Here is a 21,259-nt window from a genome sequence, read left to right as displayed (position 1 = left end):
GAAACTGACATAGAAAAGCTGGCAGATGGACAGTGCCTGGGGTATTATATATTTATTGCCACATGAGTGTAGAGAATTACAAAACATAGAAGCCATGGTTCCCTCAAGAATCAGTCAGTACATTCAGCATCAGTCCTTCCAATGAATATTCAGGACTGATTTCCTTTATGGATTGGTTGGATCTCCTGCAGTCCAAAGGACTCTCAAGAGTATTCTCCAACACCACAGTTCAAAAGCAATCAGTTCAATATAATTAGCAATATACACATAGATATGAAAAAAACTATCAAAAATTCAATCAGTTCAGTTGCTCAGTCTTGTCCTACTCTTTGAATCCCAAGGACTACAGCATGCCAGGCTTCCCTGTTCATCATCAACACCCAGAGCTTGCTCAAACTCATGTCCATTGAGTCGGTGATGCCATCCAACCATCTCATCCTCTGCCATCCCCTTCTCCTGCCTTCAATCTTTCCCAGCATTAGGGTCTTTTCCAATGAGTCAGTTCTTTGCATCAGGTTGCCAAAGTATTGGAACTTCAGCTTCAGCATCAGTCCTTCCAATGAATATTCAGGACTGATTTCCTTTATGGACTGGTTGGATTTCCTGCAGTCCAAAGGACGCTCAAGAGTATTCTCCAACACCACAGTTCAAAAGCGTCAATTCTTTGGTGCTCAGCTTTCTTTATGGTCCAACTCTCACATCCATACATGACTCTAGAAAAACCATAGCTTTGACTAGACAGACCATTGTTGGCAAAGTAATGTCTTTGCTTTTTAATATGCTGTCTAGGTTTGTCATAGCTTTTCTTCCAAGGAGCAAGTGTCTTTTAATTTCATGGCTGCAGTCACCATCTGTAGTGATTTTGGAGCCCACAACAATAAAGTCTGTCACTGTTTACATTATTTGCCATGAAGTGATGGGACCAGATACCATGATCTTAGTTTTATGAATGTTGAGTTTTAAGCCAGCGTTTTCACTCTCCTCTTTCACTTTCATCAAGAGGCTCTTAAGTTCCTCTTCACTCTCTGCCATAAGGGTGGTGTCATCTGTATATCTGAGGTTATTGATATTTCTCCTGGCAATCTTGATTCTAGCTTATGCTTCATCCAGCCTGGCATTTTGCATGATGCACTCTGCCTTTAAGTTAAATAAGCAGGGTGACAATATACAGCCTTGACATACTCCTTTCCCCATTTAGAACCAGTTTATTGTTCCATGTCCAGTTCTAAATGTAGCTTCTTGACCTGCATACAAATTTCTCAGGAGGCAGTTAAGATGGTCTGGTATTCCTATCTTTTTAAGAATTTTCCACAGTTTGTTGTGCTCCACACAGTCAAAGGCTTTGATGTAGTCAATAAAGCAGAAGTAGATGTTTTTCTGGAACTCTCTTGCTTTCTCTAAGATCCAATGGATGTTGGCCCAAGAATATATTTTTCAGTTTGAGTTTATTAGAGTAAACCAGTATAATTGAAGCGTCATTTTAGAGGGCCACTATTAAAGAATAGTGTAGATTAGTTCAATGATGAGTAGGAATTATGATTTTTCACTAAGGGGGGCTGACAATCGCGAGAAAAATAAAATCTGGTAGTGAGTTGGAAAGGCTAGAAGATGAGTTTGGGTAACTTGACTTACAGCTGTAAGGGAGAAAAGGTTTCATTTTCTTCCCCACCCCAGCCTCAATAGCTGGGTCTGTGAAGTAGTCTGACAACAGTCATGCTAACAGAATAAAAGGTATGCACATTTATTAATTTTTAATGTTATGTGCATATGGGCCAGGATCAGAGAAAAACAAAATTGAATATGGGAGAGAGTGGTGAGTTTTGGGAATTTATATATCATCTTGAAAGAGGGAGGGGAGGAGAATGGGCCTCCAGAGGGAGTGGATGACTTTTAGAAAAGATGACTGGTCTGGAGAAGAAGAGATGAAAGAGGTGTGATGTTTGTGACTCAGTTTTCTTGGGTATGGATCAAGTGTTGGTGTCCTCTCCTGGGATGAGTCGTCTTACCCAGTTGATGAAACCTCTGGGAAGGGGATTGAAGACAAGAGGGTTCCTTTTAGAGAAACTCTTTCTCTGTTTGTTTTTTTTTTAACTTTTAATTTTTTTTTTATTGGGAGTATAGCTGATTAACAATATTGTCATAGTTTCAGGTGAACAGCGAAGGGACTCAGCCATGCATCTACCTGTATCCATTCTTCAAACTCCCTTCCCATCCAGGCTGCCACATAGCATTGAAAAAGAGTTCCACGTGCTATACAGTAGGTTCTTGGTTATCGATTTTAAATATAGCAGTATGTCTGACTGTAGGCAGATAAGAATTTAGAGAAATCCTGCCCCTCTGTTTGCTTTTCTTCAAGTGCTTTTGGTTCAAAATAATTTTTATGCTGAAGAGGTATAGATTGTAGGGTGTCATATTCTGCCTCCCTTCACGGCTGGGAAAATAATTCAGGCTGAAAAGTTCTCTACCACAAAAATTATTGTGAGACTTGGCTGGTATTTAGGACTCCACACTTCCAATGCAGGGGGCATGGATTTGACCCCTGGTTGGGGAACTAATCCTCCATGGCATGGCCAAAAAAATAAATAGACACATTATTATTAATTGTCTTTATGATGTCTGGTTCTTCCACTACTTAGAAGAAACAGACTTTTGAAAGATTTTACTTTAAGAGATAATAATAACAGTTCTTAATTGATCCTATTCAAGTGTAGTTGTAATCCATCAATTCTATCTTCCTTCCTTGAATGAGAAAACCTGTAGATGAGTTTGGACACTAATTTGCATCCTAATATCCAATTTTCTGAAATAGCCTCATTTTCTTTGAAGTTTTCTACCTTTTGCTTAGGAATGACAGTTGGCTCTAAGAAGGTTACAATTTCCCTTGCAATAAAATGGAAAAATCTCATTACCAGTCCCCAAAACCTGCAACTAGGTAGGATATGAGAGCTGATAAGGTCAAGCAATACAACTTAAACCTACTTAATCTGCACTTTCGGGAGTTTTGACTAATTGGTTTTCACTTTATTTCTCCAATGTTTTGGATTCTTTCTGATAGCTACTTGAAAAGTTTGTCTGCATCAACTCATGGTATTTTTAGATTTTTTTTTGAATGCTAGTTAATGTCATATTTCACCCATAGTGGTTATATATTATCAGCACATAGTAGCATAATTAACAAAGAACAAAATTGCCTGATACACCAGAGCTGGGATCTCAAAACAAAGCAAGTGTATTACATTATTTGCTTCCTATAAATTAATGTCAGCTATGAAATTGACACTTTTATCATCTCAATGGGGTTTCCCAGGTGGCTCAGTGGGTAAAGAATTTGCCTGCAATACAGGAGACATAGGTTCAGTCCTTGGGTCAGAAAGATACTCTGGAGTAGGATATGGCAACCCACTCCAATATTCCGTGGACAGAGTAGCCTGGCGGGCTACAACTCATGGGGCTGAAAAAGAGTCAGACAGGACTGAAGAGACTGAGCCACAGGGGCTCATCATACTGATACAGAATAGACAATGCCAGATGCTCAAGTGTAGTTTTAATCTTCCTTGTGATTTTCATGGATATTATTTTTGAACTGCGGTGTTGGAGAAGACTCTTGAGAGCCCCTTGGACTGCAAGGAGATCCAACCAGTCAATCCTAAAGGAAATCAGTCCTGAATATTCATTGGAAGGACTGATGCTGAAGTTGAAACACCAATTCTTTGGCCACTTGATGCAAAGAACTGACTCATTTGAAAAGACCCTGATGCTGGGAAAGATTGAAGGCAGGAGGAGGGGACAACAGAGGATGAGATGGTTGGATGGCATCACTGACTCAATAGACATGACTTTGAGTAAACGGGAGTTGGCAATAGACAGTGAGGCCTGGAGTACTGCACTTTATAGAGTCGCAAAGAGTCAGACACGATTGAGCAACTGAACTGAACTGAACTGATTTTTGGATGGGGAAAATGATTATATGAAAAGATTTTATGGGTGGTAATAGATCCCAAACAAACAGTAAACATCAGAACAGTTTTCAAAGATCTCCAAGGAAGAGTTTAAGTGCTACCAAGCAACTACCAATTTAGTCAAGATTCATTGTTCAAAGTTAATTACAATAGAAAAATATGGCAGTTTTTCTCTTTTTGAAAGTTAATAGCTGCTGCTGCTGCTGCTGCTGCTGCTGCTGCTAAGTCGCTTCAGTTGTGTCTGACTCTGTGTGACCTCATAGACGGCAGCCCACCAGGCTCCCCTGTCCCTGGGATTCTCCATGCAAGAACACTGGAATGGGTTGCCATTTCCTTCTCCAATGCATGAAAGTGAAAAGTGAAAGTGAAGTTGCTCAGTCTTGTCCGACTCTTAGCGATACCATGGACTGCAGCCTACTAGGCTCTTCAGTCCATGGGATTTTCCAGGCAAGAGTACTGGAGTGGGGTGCCATTGCCTTCTCCAGTTGATAGCAAATATGTATATATATTGAATAAAAGAAAAAGGCAGCTGTATCTCAGACCTCTGTACTTTCCTTTATTGGGTCTGATAGTAAAGGAGCTGCTTTTACCAATCCAGAGTTAATGGCTTCCCTGATGACTCAGTGGTAAAGAATCCACCTGCCAATGCATGAGACTAGGGTTTGATCGCTGGGTCCGAAAGATCCCCTGGAGTAGGAAATAGCAACCCACTCCAGTATTCTTGACTGCAAAATCCCATGGACACAGGAGCCTGGCAGGCTGCAGTCCATGGAATCGCTAAAGGGTCAAACACGACTTACCAACTAAACAACAACGAGCTCCAGAGAGAGCATTCATTGCGTGTTTCTTACTCAATATCATTTTATAAGTGTCAGATGACTTTTATAAATTTTATAAATTCTTGGACTGTCTCTTTGTCCATATCATCTTGTAGTCTTCACATACTTTTTTGCTTAGATAGAAGGTTAACATTATATATTATTCAAAAACTATCTCTTTTTTCTCTTAACTCCTTCTCTGCCCTTCCTTTGTGTTTGTCTAGATTTTGATTGCATACTGCTTCAGGACAAGTAAGAGGTCTGCTTAATTTTATTTAAAAGAAAGAAACATGGATTATCTGGGGCAGTGTTTCATGCATTTGTTAAAATTAAATGCTGCATTACTTTTCTGTTTTTTTTAATGACAGATATCTTTGGGGCTTCTGATAATATCTATTACTTTTCACTTCTATTTGGAAAAGACATGCTATATATTTGTCTCAAAAAGCAAAGTCTTTCCTCTAGTGAAAATCACCCATGCCTGTTGCTTGCTATTTCTAAATATTTACCAGGGCTTTGTTTTTTCTCTCATAGGCAACAGTCAGCAGAGGACCTAGCCCGAGTACCCGCCAACTCCACCAGCAATATCTTGAACAGGCTGCTGGTCAGTTATGATCCCAGGATAAGACCAAATTTCAAAGGTTTGTCCCCCCCCTATCAATATCTCCATTCTTTGCAGTTTAAAACCTAATTTTATCTGTGTAAAATCATTTATTTTGGATATTCAAAACAGTAATAACTGTTCTGTAATGTTCCTATGTCTGAGCAATTAAATGCAAAAAATATTTAAAGATAAGCAAAACATTACTTGTAATAGTTGTATATGGTTCTAAGGTTTAAAAGAAAAAAGTATATTGTGAATCAATAGGCTAACCCAAGTGACGGGTTTTCTATTGTGAATTAATAAGCTAACCCATATGATGGGTTTTCTAAGTACTTTGTATTCTTAACCTTAATAATTTAAATTTAGGCTCTGGCTCTCCTTCAGACACCAAAGTTCTACTTTGTAGGAAAACAGCCATATACTCATTTCAGAATAGAGAAAGCTCTGATAGGCATTTACATTATTTTTTTACTCTTTGTTAGTTTCTTACATTGATTAAAAAAAAAAATCCCTCTATGTTTTGGCTGAAAAAAAAGCCATATGGTTTTTAAAAACATGTTAACTTTGTGAATAAACGTGACTATATTTTTACTCCAGTAAAATATTACCACCTATCACACCATTTAAAAACCAAAACTGTACTTGCAGTAAAAGTTGTGGGAAGATTGTATATGTTTGCCTGCCTTTCTTTCTGCCTTCCCTCCTTTCTTTCTTTCTTACTTTCCCTCTTACTTTCTTCCTCTTGATGAGTTAGGAAGTTATATGAACATATCTCTGGAAAACTGCCATCTTTGTTGCTGGCTAAGGACAGGTATTCATGTAGATCGCATTAACGTTAGGAGGCTTTTTTTTTTTCCTTGTAAAGAAAAAAAAAAAAAAAGCCTGCAGCTGCTTCTAGTCAACTGAAGTTATACAACGATGTTGTAAAAACAGTTTTTTGTTCATTACCAGAACCTACTCTGTTACTTTCAACAGCACCGTGGTCTGGGTTGTCACATGTCTACCATGTATTGATTGGACACCTGTTTTTCATCAGTCAGGGGTTATGTGGCCAAAAGGCTAACTTCACATTTTCCCTTTGTTAGCCCAAGCAGCAACCCACAATGAGTGAAAAAGAAAAAAGAAAGCAAAAAAGAAATTGGCAACATTATACCTTAGTTCTTACTCTATGAACTCTAAAATTATTTTCCAACAGATCAGGCAAAAATCTTTATAATGATTCTGTTGTATGTCTGATTAAGTTTACATTTTCATGGATTAAAAATCAAAACATAGTAATTGTTGTATTCTGCTTGCCATTTAAGGTAAAAATTTGAAAGACTATAAAATGCAAAACATAAATCATATTTTTAAATGATGTTTAAAAAAATAATTTATAATATCTTAAAGTAAATGCATCAGCTCAATTGAAAAAAATTTTAAGGTAAATGTATTTTCCCAGAGTCCCTACAATTTAAGAGAGAAATATTTCTGAATAAATAATGCTATGAAGAACATAACTCATTTTTTGTTTGTGTGTTGATCCCTATTTAAAATAAGTTAATAGCAATTGTGAACATGTATCTTGAAACCATAGTTTTATACATCTGTGTGGATTGGAGAAAATATAACAATCAACTGTATAAACCATAAAAATGTGAAGATTCTGACAAGGTTTTTACAGCCACTAAACTATATCCTTAATTTTTATTGACAGGCATTCCTGTTGATGTAGTAGTCAACATTTTTATCAACAGCTTTGGATCTATTCAAGAGACAACAATGGTAAGATTAAAATTCACTTAATATTTTTAGTTGTGAATAGTTTAACTGGAAAATATTAGAAGAAATTATAACTGAAAAATAAGGAGTAATTCCCAGGAAAAAGAAAATGTATGCTCTCTCCTAGTATAAATATTCAAATTTCAGGGTTTTGTTGAATTAGTGATTTCAATGCCTTTGTATTTTTGCAGTTCACATTTAGTCTTTATACTGCATTGAAACTTACAGAATTGGGAGAATACACATTTTCACTCTGAACAACTAAGTGGATGCCACCTGGGAAAGGGATTTGTGCAATTAATATTCTGGTGCAACATTATTTCCTAATACACTTATGTGTATGAGCATTAAAAAATATTTGTGTTCAGAGTCTTTTTTTTTTTCTTCTAGTCTCCTGAGGATAATCTTTGTTTTCTCTCTTGTACTAATTTTGTGATGTGTGAAGCAGAGAATTGTAAAAAGCAAATTTGATTTTCCTAAAGTAGAGCAACAGAGCTCCCTGAAAAGATTATGTTACAGGAAGAAAGAACAAAGAAAGGCCCAGGAAGAAAAGGGAGAACAGGAAAGAGAGGCTTGGGATGGGGCTGCTAACCGGCATGAGTTGGGTGTTAGGGACAAAGAAGCCTGTGAAGGATGATTTGTGGATCCCCTGAGGGACGTGTAGTTCAGTTACTCTTCAGCTTCTCAAAGACATTCAGGAAAGTCGACTTGCTTGTTAATGTTTTAAAATATTAATATTATACCCTTTCTGAAAAACTACATGCTGAAATGGTATTTCAGGTGGGAGGAAGAAGGCTTAAAAGTTTTATTTTGGGCATCATTTTTTGCGATACTTATATGTTTCTTAAGTAATAATATAATGTGTGGATTAAAAGCTTAATAGTAATGATTAGAACACAGTGTAGCTTTTCAGGGAATATCTCAGACCAGAAAAAGAATGTATTCCTGTATTCCTAGGAACAACATAGTATGTTATAAAATTGTATGTTACATTTAAATTATGACACATTTTTATATTAATTAATATCATAGTAAAATATATTGTGATGAGAATGTTATTTATTTTTCATAGAAACATGTTTTAACTCTGAATACTTAATTTTTAGACAGTGTGTAGTTTGAATAATTAGTTATTTTGAAATCAAGTCCAAAATTCACTCCAGTGACTATTAGTCAACCTAAGTGGCTGTATATCTAGTATATTATAGATCAAGAAAGCTCTTAAACAATGTAAAGACCAGTATGTATCACTGAGGAGACAAGAGTTGCATTCATCATTTGAAAATATGACTAGTTTAAGCACTTCCCATAAGAATAGTGAGAAATGTAATTTTCTCAAGGTGAAACTTCTAGGAAATTTATTTGGTATCTGTGCTTTTCCCTGTACCCTGTTTTATCTTTCATGGCACCACTATCAGTTCAGTTCAGTTCAGTTCAGTCACTCAGTCGTGTCCGACTCTTTGTGACCCCATGAATCGCAGCACGCCAGGCCTCCTTGTCCATCACCAACTCCTGGAGTTCACTCAGACTCACGTCCATCGAGTCTGTGATGCCATCCAGCCATCTCATCCTCTGTTGTCCCCTTCTCCTCCTGCCCCCAATCCCTCCCAGCATCAGAGTCTTTTCCAATGAGTCAACTCTTCGCATGAGGTGGCCAAAGTACTGGAGCTTCAGCTTTAGCATCATTCCTTCCAAAGAAATCCCAGGGCTGATCTCCTTCAGAATGGACTGGTTGGATCTCCTGCAGTCCAAGGGACTCTCAAGAGTCTTCTCCGACACCACACTTCAAAAGCATCAGTTCTTTGGTGCTCAGCCTTCTTCACAGTCCAACTCTCACATCCATACATGACCACAGGAAAAACCATAGCCTTGACTAGATGGACCTTAGTCGGCAAAGTAATGTCTCTGCCTTTGAATATGCTATCTAGGTTGGTCATAACTTTTCTTCCAAGGAGTAAGCATCTTTTAATTTCATGGCTGCAGTCACCACTATACTACCCCTAAAACACCATGATTGAGGTGTTACATCCTGTTGGAAACATCCCCAATACTATCCTGCATTTTAAGACAACTAATAACAGGTTTTTGTTTGTTTTTCTCATTTGCACAAGAGCAACACATGTATCCTAGCTCATTAAGTACCATTAATGTATCTATTCTTTAATAAATATTGAATGCCTTCCAGTTAACAGACACTGCACTTCTTTTGGTCCCATCAGTCCATCTTTGATTGTATCAAGCTGAAAATACCTGGGGTAAAGGGCTGACAGAAGAAGGGTAGGAACTTTCTCACAGGTTATTTGAGGATCATAATACAATAGTGCATGGTTTCTCAGTATGACCTTCTCTCATCCTTCTGCTCACTCTTCACAGTAGCGAACCCAGAGCACCAATTGCTGGGGCCAGATTCCACCGGTTTTCAGCCTGCAGCCTTACCTCTGACCTCCATCTCTTGTCTGAGCAGAGCCTCTTACTCTTAGCTAAACTCACTCACTCTCTGCTGCCTTTTCCATCCATGTCTTTCATCTCTATCATTTGTTTGTTAAACTGTTCGCTTCTTGACTGTAATTCAACTCTTTGTGTGTGTTTTAATTTTGTTCTCTGATGGAGTATTAATCTCTCAAAGTCAGAAACAGTGCATTCTGCTTCTTCATTTTCCATAAAATACAGAAGACAGTAGGCCCTCAATGAGTGAGCCCATAAATAATGTCATATTATTAACTAATATTGACTAAATAAATTAATAAATTCTGCTTTTGCCTAGCAAAAAGTGAGCCCAGGTCACCATAAAAATATTGGCAGGGCAAACTTTAAAAATAGACTCATGTTGAATGTGTACATGTGTACATGCCAAGTGCTTCAGCCGTGTCCAGCTCTTTGCAACTCCATGGACTGCAACCCACCAGGCTCCTCTGTCCATGCCCTCCTCCAGGGGATCTTCCTGACCCAAGAATTGAACCCGAGTCTCTTACATCTATTGCATTGGCAGGCGGGTTCTTTCTACTAGAGCCACCTGGGAAGCCCATGTTGAATTTATTGATTAAATAACAGAGTAAAGAATGCTATTACAGTAGACTGTTAGTTTTGTCAATTTAGAGACCTTTATGCAAAGGAGCCAAATTATTTATATTTGCTATTTCTTTTGAGGAAATAACCTGTCTTTCCCTTTGTGTTGTGCAGATATAGCCTAAAAACCATGCTCATCAAATAGACTTAAATAGTCTAGTTTATTGTAATGATTATTTTTTGGTTTTGGCAATGTTTATTTCATACTTCTAAGACAGATTTTTACAGATGTCTCTTTCAGGGATGTGATATTTTATAGATTTGCTCACTTTTTCCAAAAAACAAACTCTTTAATACCTTGTTGTGTAATAGTTAGGAAAGGTACAAGCTATTATCTGTATAGAGATAACACTATATGTCTTCTAAGGGGAAAAATGTGTCTAATCTAAGACAAAGCTTGTTCTTCATGACTTGTTACAAATACCAATTGGAAATAGTAGCGATGACTCAGGAGGGTAACTAAGAAGATACACAGGTGTGGAGAGCAGTTATATTATAAGCGGGTATTTCTTTCTTTTTCCTTCTAGTCACCAAGAGTGGGCTTATTTACTTTTCAGCTTTACTGAGGTATAACTGACAGGTGAAATTGTAAGAAAGTTAAAACATGTGTGATGATTTGATACGCTTCTACATTGTGAAAGGATTTCCCCCATCGTGGTAATTAACACATCCATCATCTCGTGTCTATTTTTTTTTTCTTTTATAAGAACATTTAAGTTCCGTTCTCTTAGCAAATTTCAAGTACACATTAGTGTTAACAAGTATGGTCCCCATGTTACACCCTAGATCCTCAAACCTTATTCATCTTATAACCATACGTTTACACCTTTTACCAACCCCTCCCTCTTTCTCATACTCCAAATTCTTGGCAATCACTTTTCAACTCCCCATTTCTATGGATTTGACTCTTTTTTTTTTTTTTTAAAGATTCGACATATAAGTGATACCATGGCGTATTTGTCTTTCTCTGTCTGGTTTATTTTACTTAGCATGATGCTCTTCAGGTTCATCCATGTTATTGTGAACGATAGTATTTTCCTTCTTTTCTTAAGGCTGAATAATATTCTACTTTATATGTATGTATATGTGTGTGTGTGTACCGCATTTTCCTTGTCCATTCATTCATTGATGGATGCCTAGGTTGTTTCCGTACTCTAGCTGTTGTAAATAATACTGCAGTGAACATGGAAATGCAAGCATCTCTTCTAGATGTATCGTTTCCTTTGGGCATATACCCAGAGTGGGATTGCTGGATCTTATGATAGTTCTATCTTTCGTTTCTTGAAGAATCTCCATACTGTTTTCCATAGTAGCTTTACTGGTTTGAATTTCCACTAATAGTGTACAATTTCTTCACATTCTAAACAGAATTTGTTACTGCTTGTCATTAAAAAAAAATAAGATCGTATAGTTGATTTACAAAGTTCTGTTAGATCTTGTCTTTTTTTGGTAATAGCCAATGGCAGATGGTGACTGCAGCCATGAAATTAAAAGATGCTTACTCCTTGGAAGAAAAGTTATGACCAACCTAGATAGCATATTCAAAAGCAGAGACATAACTTTGCCAACAAAGGTCTGTCTAGTCAAGGCTAGCGGTCATGTATGGATGTGAGAGTTGGACTGTGAAGAAAGCTGAGCACCGAAGAATTGATGCTTTTGAACTGTGATGTTGGAGAAGACTCTTAAGAGTCCCTTGGCCTGCAGGAGATCCAACCAGTCCATTCTGAAGGAGATCAGCCCTGGGATTTCTTTGGAAGGACTGATGCTAAAGCTGAAACTCCAGTCCTTTGGCCACTTCATGCAAGAGGTGACTCACTGGAAAAGACTCTGATGCTGGGAGGGAGTAGAGGCAGGAGGAGAAGGGGATGACAGAGGATGAAGTGGCTGGATGGCATCACTTACTCGATGGACATGAGTTTGAGTGAACTCTGGGAGTTGGTGATGGACAGGGAGGCCTGGCGTGCTGTGATTCATGGGGTCGCAAAGAGTCGGACATGACTGAGTGACTGAACTGAACTGAACTGAACTGAATGAGCATATTTCTTCAGAAACAAAAGACAGTAAGCAAAAAGATAACCCCAGAACCAGAGGCTGGAAAAGTAGAGAGACTTAGATTTGTCTAAATACAGAATATATGTTCATGGAAATAGTATGCTGAACAGTGTGATATCAGAGAGGCTTGTGCTTAAATCTTTTGTGTACTTGATATGTTACACCCTAAAATGAGTGAAAAAACTACAGAAATGAAGGAACAATATTTTTCTGGCATCACAACCCTAAAGGGACGTTGACTGTAGGGTTGTGATGCATCTGCAAGTTAATGTCATATTTTACAGTAGAATCTCATCCTAAAGAAAATGAACCATTTGTTAGTAACTCTGTTGTACAGTTGAGGTCTTGTTTATTAATATCCCCTTAGAAATTTCCCTACAAAGGTCTGGTGAAATAAAGGAAGTCCTAAAATTTGGAAGCTTCAATATTGGCCAGAGCTTTCCTCTGTAGTTCAAGTCTTTCTACTTTAACTCCAGAGCCTGGTGGTGGATGCAGCATTAAGAGCTGCAGACAGAGGTGGAGCAACTTTTGAAGGAAGCGGGCAGCCCTTTTCCCCAGAGTATAAAGTTCATTATCTGACAAAGAATCCATTGAAGCGATGGGCATTAACACTGTAAGGATATTTTAGCCAATTCTGTTTGTAAAACATTCCTTCCTGCTTATTTGTCTTTTAATTCAGATGCTAAATGGCAATGGCTAAACAGAAAGCAATCTCACATTTATTCACAATCTGTAACTGTGTAGTAGAAGAAAAATCACAGCCATATAAATACTCCTGAAACTCTCCAACCTCCAGGGCTATGTGCTCCTTCAGCTTGTTTTCGCATCTCAGTTTTTAGCTTTATGGTTCCTATTTCTCATGTCTGTGTCTTCATCTACATTCTGTTGCCTTCCATTTCTGTAAGGTCTCATTATTAATACTGTAATTCTTTGGTGGCTCAGATGGTAAAGCATCTGCCTGCAGTGCGGGAGACCCGGGTTCAATCCCTGGATTGGGAAGATCCCCTGGAGAAGGAAATGGCAACCTACTTCAGTACTCTTGCCTGGAAAATTCCATGGACTGAGGAGCCTGGTAGGCTACAGTCCATGGGGTCGCAAAGAGTCGGACACGACTGAGTGATTTTACTTTCACTTTCACCAAAATCATCAAATAAATGTAATCATCCTCTTTTGAAGTTGTTACAACAGTCATTTATTATATCAGTTTATATGCTACTGCTGGTGACAACTGAACTAAGACCCTCAAATCAGTGAGAATATAGGTTTGTTAGAGGCGAAATGGCATCTGCTCTACGATTATGCTTAAAATATTTGTTGATTTCTCCATTCGATTCCTACCTTTGACTGAAATCTGTGTGTTTTTATAATAGAAAATGTAAACTTTTGCACTCATGGGAGACAAGTATTATGATATATTATAACAATCTATATACATATTTTGCCTTGTCAGAAATACATAAGAACTCTTTCATGGAAATAAAGCCTGTTTATAAAATCCATTTTCTTTAGCGTAGATATGCTTTCTAATTACATCGAATCATTGTTACACTACAATCCGTGATACTGCCAAACTTTCTATGCCTTTCTGTTGCATGAGTTTTCTATGTGTTTAAATAGTAGGCTTCAGCTCTGTTTGGGCAACACAGTTGTACCTGACAAGAAAAAACTCATATTTGAGATCAGCTAAAACAGCAGTGGCCACAAGACTGGAAAAGGTCAGTTGTCATTCCAATCCCAAAGAAAGGCAATGCCAAAGAATGCTCAAACTACCACACAATTGCACTCATCTCACACACTAGCAAAGTAAGGCTCAAAATTCTCCAAGCCAGGCTTCAGCAATATGTGAACCGTGCACTTCCAGATGTTCAAGCTGGTTTTAGAAAAGGCAGAGGAACCAGAGATCAAATTGCCAACATCTGCTGGATCATCGAAAAAAACAAGAGAGTCCCAGAAAAACATCTATTTCTGCTTTATTGACTATGCCAAAGCCTTTGACTCTGTGGATCACAATAAACTGTGGAAAATTCTGAAAGAGATGGGAATACCAGACCACCTGACCTGCCTCTTGAGAAACCTATATGCAGGTCAGGAAGCAACAGTTAGAACTGGACATGGAACAACAGACTGGTTCCAAATAGGAAAAGGAGTATGTCAAGGCTGTATATTGTCACCCTGCTTATTTAACTTACATGCAGAGTACATCATGAGAAACGCTGGGCTGGAAGAAACACAAGCTGGAATCAAGATTGCTGGGTGAAATATCAATAACCTCAGCTATGCAGATGACACCACCCTTATGGCAGAAAGTGAAGAGGAGCTCAAAAGCCTCTTGATGAAAGTGAAAGAGGAGAGTGAAAAAGTTGGCTTAAAGCTCAACATTCAGAAAATGAAGATCATGGCATCTGGTTCCATCACTTCATGGGAAATAGATGGGGAAACAGTGGTCAGACTTTATCTTTTTGGGCTCCAAAATCACTGCAGATTGTGATTGCAGCCATGAAATTAAAAGACACTTACTCCTTGGAAGAAAAGTTATGACCAACCTAGATAGCATATTGAAAAGCAGAGACATTACTTTGCCAACAAAGGTCTATCTAGTCAAGGCTATGGTTTTTCCAGTGGTCATGTGTGGATGTGAGACTTGGACTTGAAGAAAGTTGAGTGCCAAAGAATTGATGCTTTTGAACTGTGGTTTTGGAGAAGACTCTTGAGAGTCCCTTGGACTGCAAGGAGATCCAACCAGTCCATTCTAAAGGAGATCAGCCCTGGGTGTTCTTTGCATTGAATGATGCTAAAGCTGAAACTCCAAGTACTGCATTTCGGACTCTTTTGTTGACCATGATGGCTACCCCATTTCTTTTGAGGGATTCCTGCCCACAGTAGTAGATATAATGGTCATCTGAGTTAAATTCACCCATTCCAGTCCATTTTAGTTCACTGATTCCTAGAATGTTGACGTTCACCCTTGCCATCTCTTGTTTGACCACTTCCAATTTGCCTTGATTCATGGACCTGACATTCCAGGTTCCTATGCAATATTGCTCTTTACAGCATTGGATCTTGTTTCTATCACCAGTCACTTGCACAACTGGATATTGTTTTTGTTTTGGCTCCATCCCTTCATTCTTTCTGGAGTTACCTCTCCAGAAAGAGGTACCTCTCCACTGATCTCCAGTAACATATACAGAATGATCTCTGTTCATCTCCAAGGCAAACCATTCAATATCACAGTTATCCAAGTCTATGCCCCAACCAGTAATGCTGAAGAAGCTGAAGTTGAATGGTTTTATGAAGACCTATAAGACCTTTAAGAACTAACACCCAAAAAAGATGTCCTTTTCATTATAGGGGACTGGAATGCAAAAGTAGGAAGTCAAGGAACACCTGGAGTAACAGGCAAATTTGGCCTTGGAATGTGGAATGAAGCAGGGCAAAGACTAATAGTTTTGCCAAGAAAACTCACTGGTCATAGCAAATACCCTCTTCCAACAACACAGAGAAGACTCTACACATGGATATCACCAGATGGTCAAACAGAAATCAGATTGATTATATTCTTTGCAGCCAAAGATGGAGAAGCTGTATACAGTCAACAAAAACAAGACCAGGAGCTGACTGTGGCTCAGATCATGAACTCCTTATTACCAAATTCAGACTCAAATTGAAGAAAGTAGGGAAAACCACTAGACCATTCAGGTATGACCTAAATCAAATCCCTTATGATTATACAGTGGAAGTGAGAAATAGATTTAAGGGCCTAGATCTGATAGATAGAGTGCCTGATGAACTATGGACTGAGGTTCGTGACATTGTGCAGGAGACAGGGATCAAGACCATCCCCATGGAAAAGAAATGCAAAAAAGCAAAATGGCTGTCTGGGGAAGCCTTACAAATAGCTGTGAAAAGGAGAGAGGCAAAAAGCAAAGGAGAAAAGGAAAGATATAAGCATCTGAATGCAGAGTTCCAAAAAATAGCAAGAAGAGATAAGAAAGCCTTCTTCAGCGATCAATGCAAAGAAATTGAGGAAAACAACAGATTGGGAAAGAATAGAGATCTTTTCAAGAAAATTAGAGATACTAAGGGAACCTTTCATGCAAAGATGGGCTCGATAAAGGACAGAAGTGGTATGGACCTAACAGAAGCAGAAGGTATTAAGAGGTGGCAAGAATACACAGAAGAACTGCACAAAAAAGATCTTCACGACCCAGATAATCATGATGATATGATCACTAATCTAGAGCCAGACATCTTGGAATGTGAAGTCAAGTGGGCCTTAGGAAGCATCACTACCAACAAAGCTAGTGGAGGTGATGGAATTCCAGTTGAGCTGTTTCAAATCCTGAAAGATGATGCTGTGAAAGTGCTGCACTCAATATGCCAGCAAATTTGGAAAACTCAGCAGTGGCCACAGGACTGGAAAAGGTCAGTCTTCATTCCAATTCCAAAGAAAGGCAATGCCAAAGGATGCTCAAACTACCACACAATTGCACTCATCTCACATGCTAGTAAAGTAATGCTCAAAATTCTCCAAGCCAGGCTTCAGCAACACATGAACCGTGAACTCCCTGATGTTCAAGCTGGTTTTAGAAAAGGCAGAGGAACCAGAGATCAAATTGCCAACATCTGCTGGATCATGGAAAAAGCAAGAGAGTTCCAGAAAAACATCTATTTCTGCTTTATTGACTATGCCAAAGCCTTTGACTGTGTGGATCACAGTAAACTGTGGAAAATTCTGAAAGAGATGGGAATACCAGACCACCTGACCTGCCTTTTGAGAAATCTGTATGCAGGTCAGGAAGCAACAGTTAGAACTGGACATGGAACAACAGACTGGTTCCAAATAGGAAAAGGAGTATGTCAAGGCTGTATTTTGTCACCCTGCTTATTTAACTTACATGCAGAGTACATCATGAGAAATGCTGGACTGGAAGAAACACAAGCTGGAATCAAGATTGCCGGGAGAAATATCAATAACCTCAGCTATGCAGATGACACCACCCTTATGGCAGAAAGTGAAGAGGAGCTCAAAAGCCTCTTGATGAAAGTGAAAGAGGAGAGTGAAAAAATTGCCTTAAAGCTCAACATTCAGAAAACAAAGATCATGGCATCTGGTCCCATCACTTCATGGGAAATAGATGGGGAAACAGCGGAAACAGTGTCAGACTTTATTTTGGGGGGCTCCAAAATCACTGCAGATGGTGACTGCAGCCATGAAATTAAAAGACGCTTACTTCTTGGAAGAAAAGTTATGACCAATATAGATAGCATATTGAAAAGCAGAGACATTACTTTGCTGACTAAGGTCCGTCTAGTCAAGGCTATGGTTTTTCCTGTGGTCATGTATGGATGCGAGAGTTGGACTGTGAAGAAGGCTGAGCGCCGAAGAACTGATGCTTTTGAACTGTGGTGTTGGAGAAGACTCTTGAGAGTCCCTTGGACTGCAAGGAGATCCAAGCAGTCCATTCTGAAGGAGATCAGCCCTGGGATTTCTTTGGAGGGAATGATGCTGAAGCTGAAACTACAGTACTTTGGCCACCTCATGAGAAGAGTTGATTCATTGGAAAAGACTCTGATGCTGGGAGAGATTGAGGGCAGGAGGAGAAGGGGATGACAGAGGATGAGATGGCTGGATGGCATCATGGACTTGATGGACGTGAGTCTGAGTGAACTCCGGGAGTTGGTGATGGACAGGGAGGCCTGGCGTGCTGCGATTCATGGGGTCGCAAAGAGTTGGACACGACTGAGCGACTGAAGTGAACTGTACTGAAAAGAGCTTAATTCTGGTTCTTTGAAATTGCTTATCTTCGTTTTTTTAAAACAATTTTATTTTATATATTTTCTTCTATATGTAAATTTAAATTTCTTTTCTTAAAACTTGTCTTAGTTTACTATGCTGTACATTTTATTGCTTTTGTTATTAACTTTCCAACATTGTTTCATTTATTATAGGATAATATTGACATGCTTGCCCCATTGTTTTGTCTACTTTGCATCTTAGATACTCAAATCTTAAAATATGTAATTTCTTCTCTTGCTATTCATCCTCAGGGTTTGTGCCCTGTGCTAAGCTAAATAGTTGTCCCCTAAAGAGGACCTTATCCTAATCTTTGGAACCAGTGAATATGTTATTTTACAGTGTGAAAGAGACTTTGCATCTGTGATTAAATTAAAAGTCTTACAGTGCAGATTATCCTGATCATCAAGTGGGCCCAGTATAATCACCAGGGTCCTTAGAAGAGGAGACAGGAGGGTAGAGTCAGTAACAGGAGATGTGATGTAACCAGTACAGTGGAGGTGACATGAAGAGGATCCAGGTGAAGGGATGCAGACAGCCTTGCCATGCTGGGCAAAGCAAGGGATCAGACTGGCTGCTCAGACCTCTAGAGGGAACCAGCCTGGACCTCAGCTCAGTGACTTGAGTCTGCTCTTCTGAACTCCAGACCTAGAAGGTCAAGATTGGTCTTGCTTTAAGCCACTGACTGTTGGTAATAGTTTTAGCAGCATTCAGGAACTGATACACATGCTAGTGGACACTAGTTAATAATTTTTTTCTCACAAATTCTCTTGGAGAATTATCTGATTACATATGACTTTCTCCCAAATGCTGCTAGAGGGCTATCTGGTTATGTACATTACTGTTTCCATATGTGGAAATGCCAAAATAGCCAGTCATTTTTTGTGCAGTGATTATTAAAAGTCTCACTCACTCAAGTTAATCATCAAAAGGACATAACCAGAAAGAGAAGTTATGTTTTTATTAGTTAATATATACTGTATTTCTGTCTCTTTTCCTTGTCAGTTACTTTTTAGTGGATTTACCTCAAAATATGGTAAATCCTTTTTACTCTATTTCTTCTAGCTGTTTTGTTCAGAAGCTTTGGTGATTCGACATCATAAGTCATAGTATTATACAGTTGGCTCTTGAACAGCACGAGTTTGAACTGTACGAGTCTGCTTTTACCATTTTCCCCACAGTACTATCTGTGTCCTATAGTACTGTATGAGGTATGTTGTTTGGTTGGCTTAATCCATGGATACAGAGGGCCAACAATAAAGTTGCATGTGGATTTTTGGCTGCATGGTGGGTAAGCACTACTAACCCAATGTTGTGCAAAAGTCACCTGTCTTAGACAATCAGGAAGGATGAGAAACACCCCAGGTTTTTTTTCCCTTCCTGTAATTTGTCACTATCAACTGATATAGAAAATTTGCACTATTACATAAGTGGTGTAAATAATGCTGGACCAATCTCCTAATCTGTTGAAATGTCATGGAAATGACTTCTTCACTACTGTATTTAACAGAAATATATTGAGAACTTTCTGTGTATCTGATCTGGCAGATTGCAACACTTATGGAGGTTTTAGTTAAAGTGGCCACGTTGCACCACGTAGCAGGCACCCCCAATCAAAATGGAATATTGGCATAGATCTAGAAAAATTTAGATAGTCATATGGTGTTACAGAACAGTATTTAATAAAACTTTTTAAAATGTTATATTGAGAAAAATAAAGTGTAACCTAAGAATTTTTACTGACGTTTGGTTAGCTTGCAGTTCTTGCATGAAATGTCTAACCTCACTAAGGATTAAATTTAAATCCTTTTCAAACCAGGCTTGGTTGAAAAACAAGCTCTGTTGCCAGAACTTTAAATGTAATCCTGCCGGATACCATGAGATTTGATCTTCTTTGTTTCCATGAACACCATTTTTTATCATAAAGAAAATAAAAGAGTAAAAATTGCATATATGTGTTAGGTAAAAATTACAAGTAACCGTGCTAGCTATCCTAATGATAACACAAGATATAAAACAGTTCTTAAAACTAAAATATCATTAATGAAACAAACTAGTTTTAATGTCTTCTTGTGAAATTTTTATTGCCTTGAGAAGTAGCTTAATTTGGGTGTTAATTGGTATTGAAAATCTTGGAGAACATCCATTTTCCAGATCATGACTGTTAGTGTGCTATTTGTGATGAACAATGATAGTATTTGTCACCAAGTTCTTTCAAAACAATTAAGTAATTTTCCAGTGATAAAAGAAGTCTTTCCAATGGGAATTTCTTCATTGCAAAATAATATGATAGAGTTGTAAATATAGTGATTGAGTAATTGAAAATGAAAATAAATAGGTTTCCAAATTAGTTATCAACATAGAGCATTTGAAATGCCAGTAACTAGCAATTATTTAGAAATGCTCATAAAAAAATGAACCAAAGCATTCTAACTAATAAGCTTTTATCTTCTAATGAATGTGGAGCCAAAGCTATTAATTTAAATTGTAAAACTTTTAAACACTCCTTATATAAACTTGCAACAACTTGTATTCACTATAGTAATATGTAGCTACGTAGCTAATAGAAAAGCATCTTGGAAGGACTTTCATAATGAGATAATAAATTGTAATGACCAAGAATAATACAATGAAGTAACTGATTTCCAGTTTTTCAGTGATGCTCATTCTAAAACAACTCTGGAGCTCTATTAAGAAATAAAATTTGATACAGGATTAAAGTAGAGAGCCCAAACTAATAGTGTTTTGAGCTTATACCAGTGCAGCTAGAAGCAAGAATTTCAGTAGATGCTCAAGGCACAGTTTCAAGATTTGTGACCTTAGAAAGGGCTTACTATTTAGTACAATTGTAGGTCAGTTGGCATAGTACTGAGCAAATCCAATGAATTACAGTATAGGCAGGATTTTTTTTAAGCAAAAAGCCTATTAACCCCTATTACCAACATTATAAAAGAATAGCAACATAATAAGTATGTCCCAATAAAACAAAATGCTTGCTTAGCACATAATATAGTCAGGTGAAGTTCATGTACTTTACATATGTTTTCCCATTTATTCCTTATGAAAACCCTGTATTGTGGGTGTGTTATTTTATCTCCATCTGATAGATAGGAATCTCTGTTCACCTCTCAACCCTCTGTCATCTTCTTTTGTTATATGCCACTCTGCTGTGTGTAGTCACTCAGTCGTGTCTGACTCTTTGCGA

At 38.1% G+C, this 21,259-nt stretch overlaps 1 protein-coding gene across 1 annotated transcript in view; it reads left to right on the top strand.

Annotated features, from left to right (window-relative positions):
- The window catches only part of GLRB (glycine receptor beta), a 99,283-nt gene that overhangs the window by 36,571 nt on the left and 41,453 nt on the right, over positions 1–21,259 (top strand). Inside the window, exons 2-3 of the mRNA XM_040251477.1 lie at positions 5,312–5,418; positions 7,078–7,145. Of these exons, the coding sequence (XP_040107411.1) occupies positions 5,312–5,418; positions 7,078–7,145 (175 nt within the window). The remainder of the gene's footprint in view (positions 1–5,311; positions 5,419–7,077; positions 7,146–21,259) is intronic.

Source organism: Oryx dammah, unplaced genomic scaffold (genome assembly GCF_014754425.2).
Source record: "Oryx dammah isolate SB20612 unplaced genomic scaffold, SCBI_Odam_1.1 HiC_scaffold_12, whole genome shotgun sequence".
NCBI lineage: Eukaryota > Metazoa > Chordata > Mammalia > Artiodactyla > Bovidae > Oryx > Oryx dammah.
Note: the sequence above shows the minus strand (reverse complement) of the source record. Positions and strands in the feature narration are given on the sequence as shown.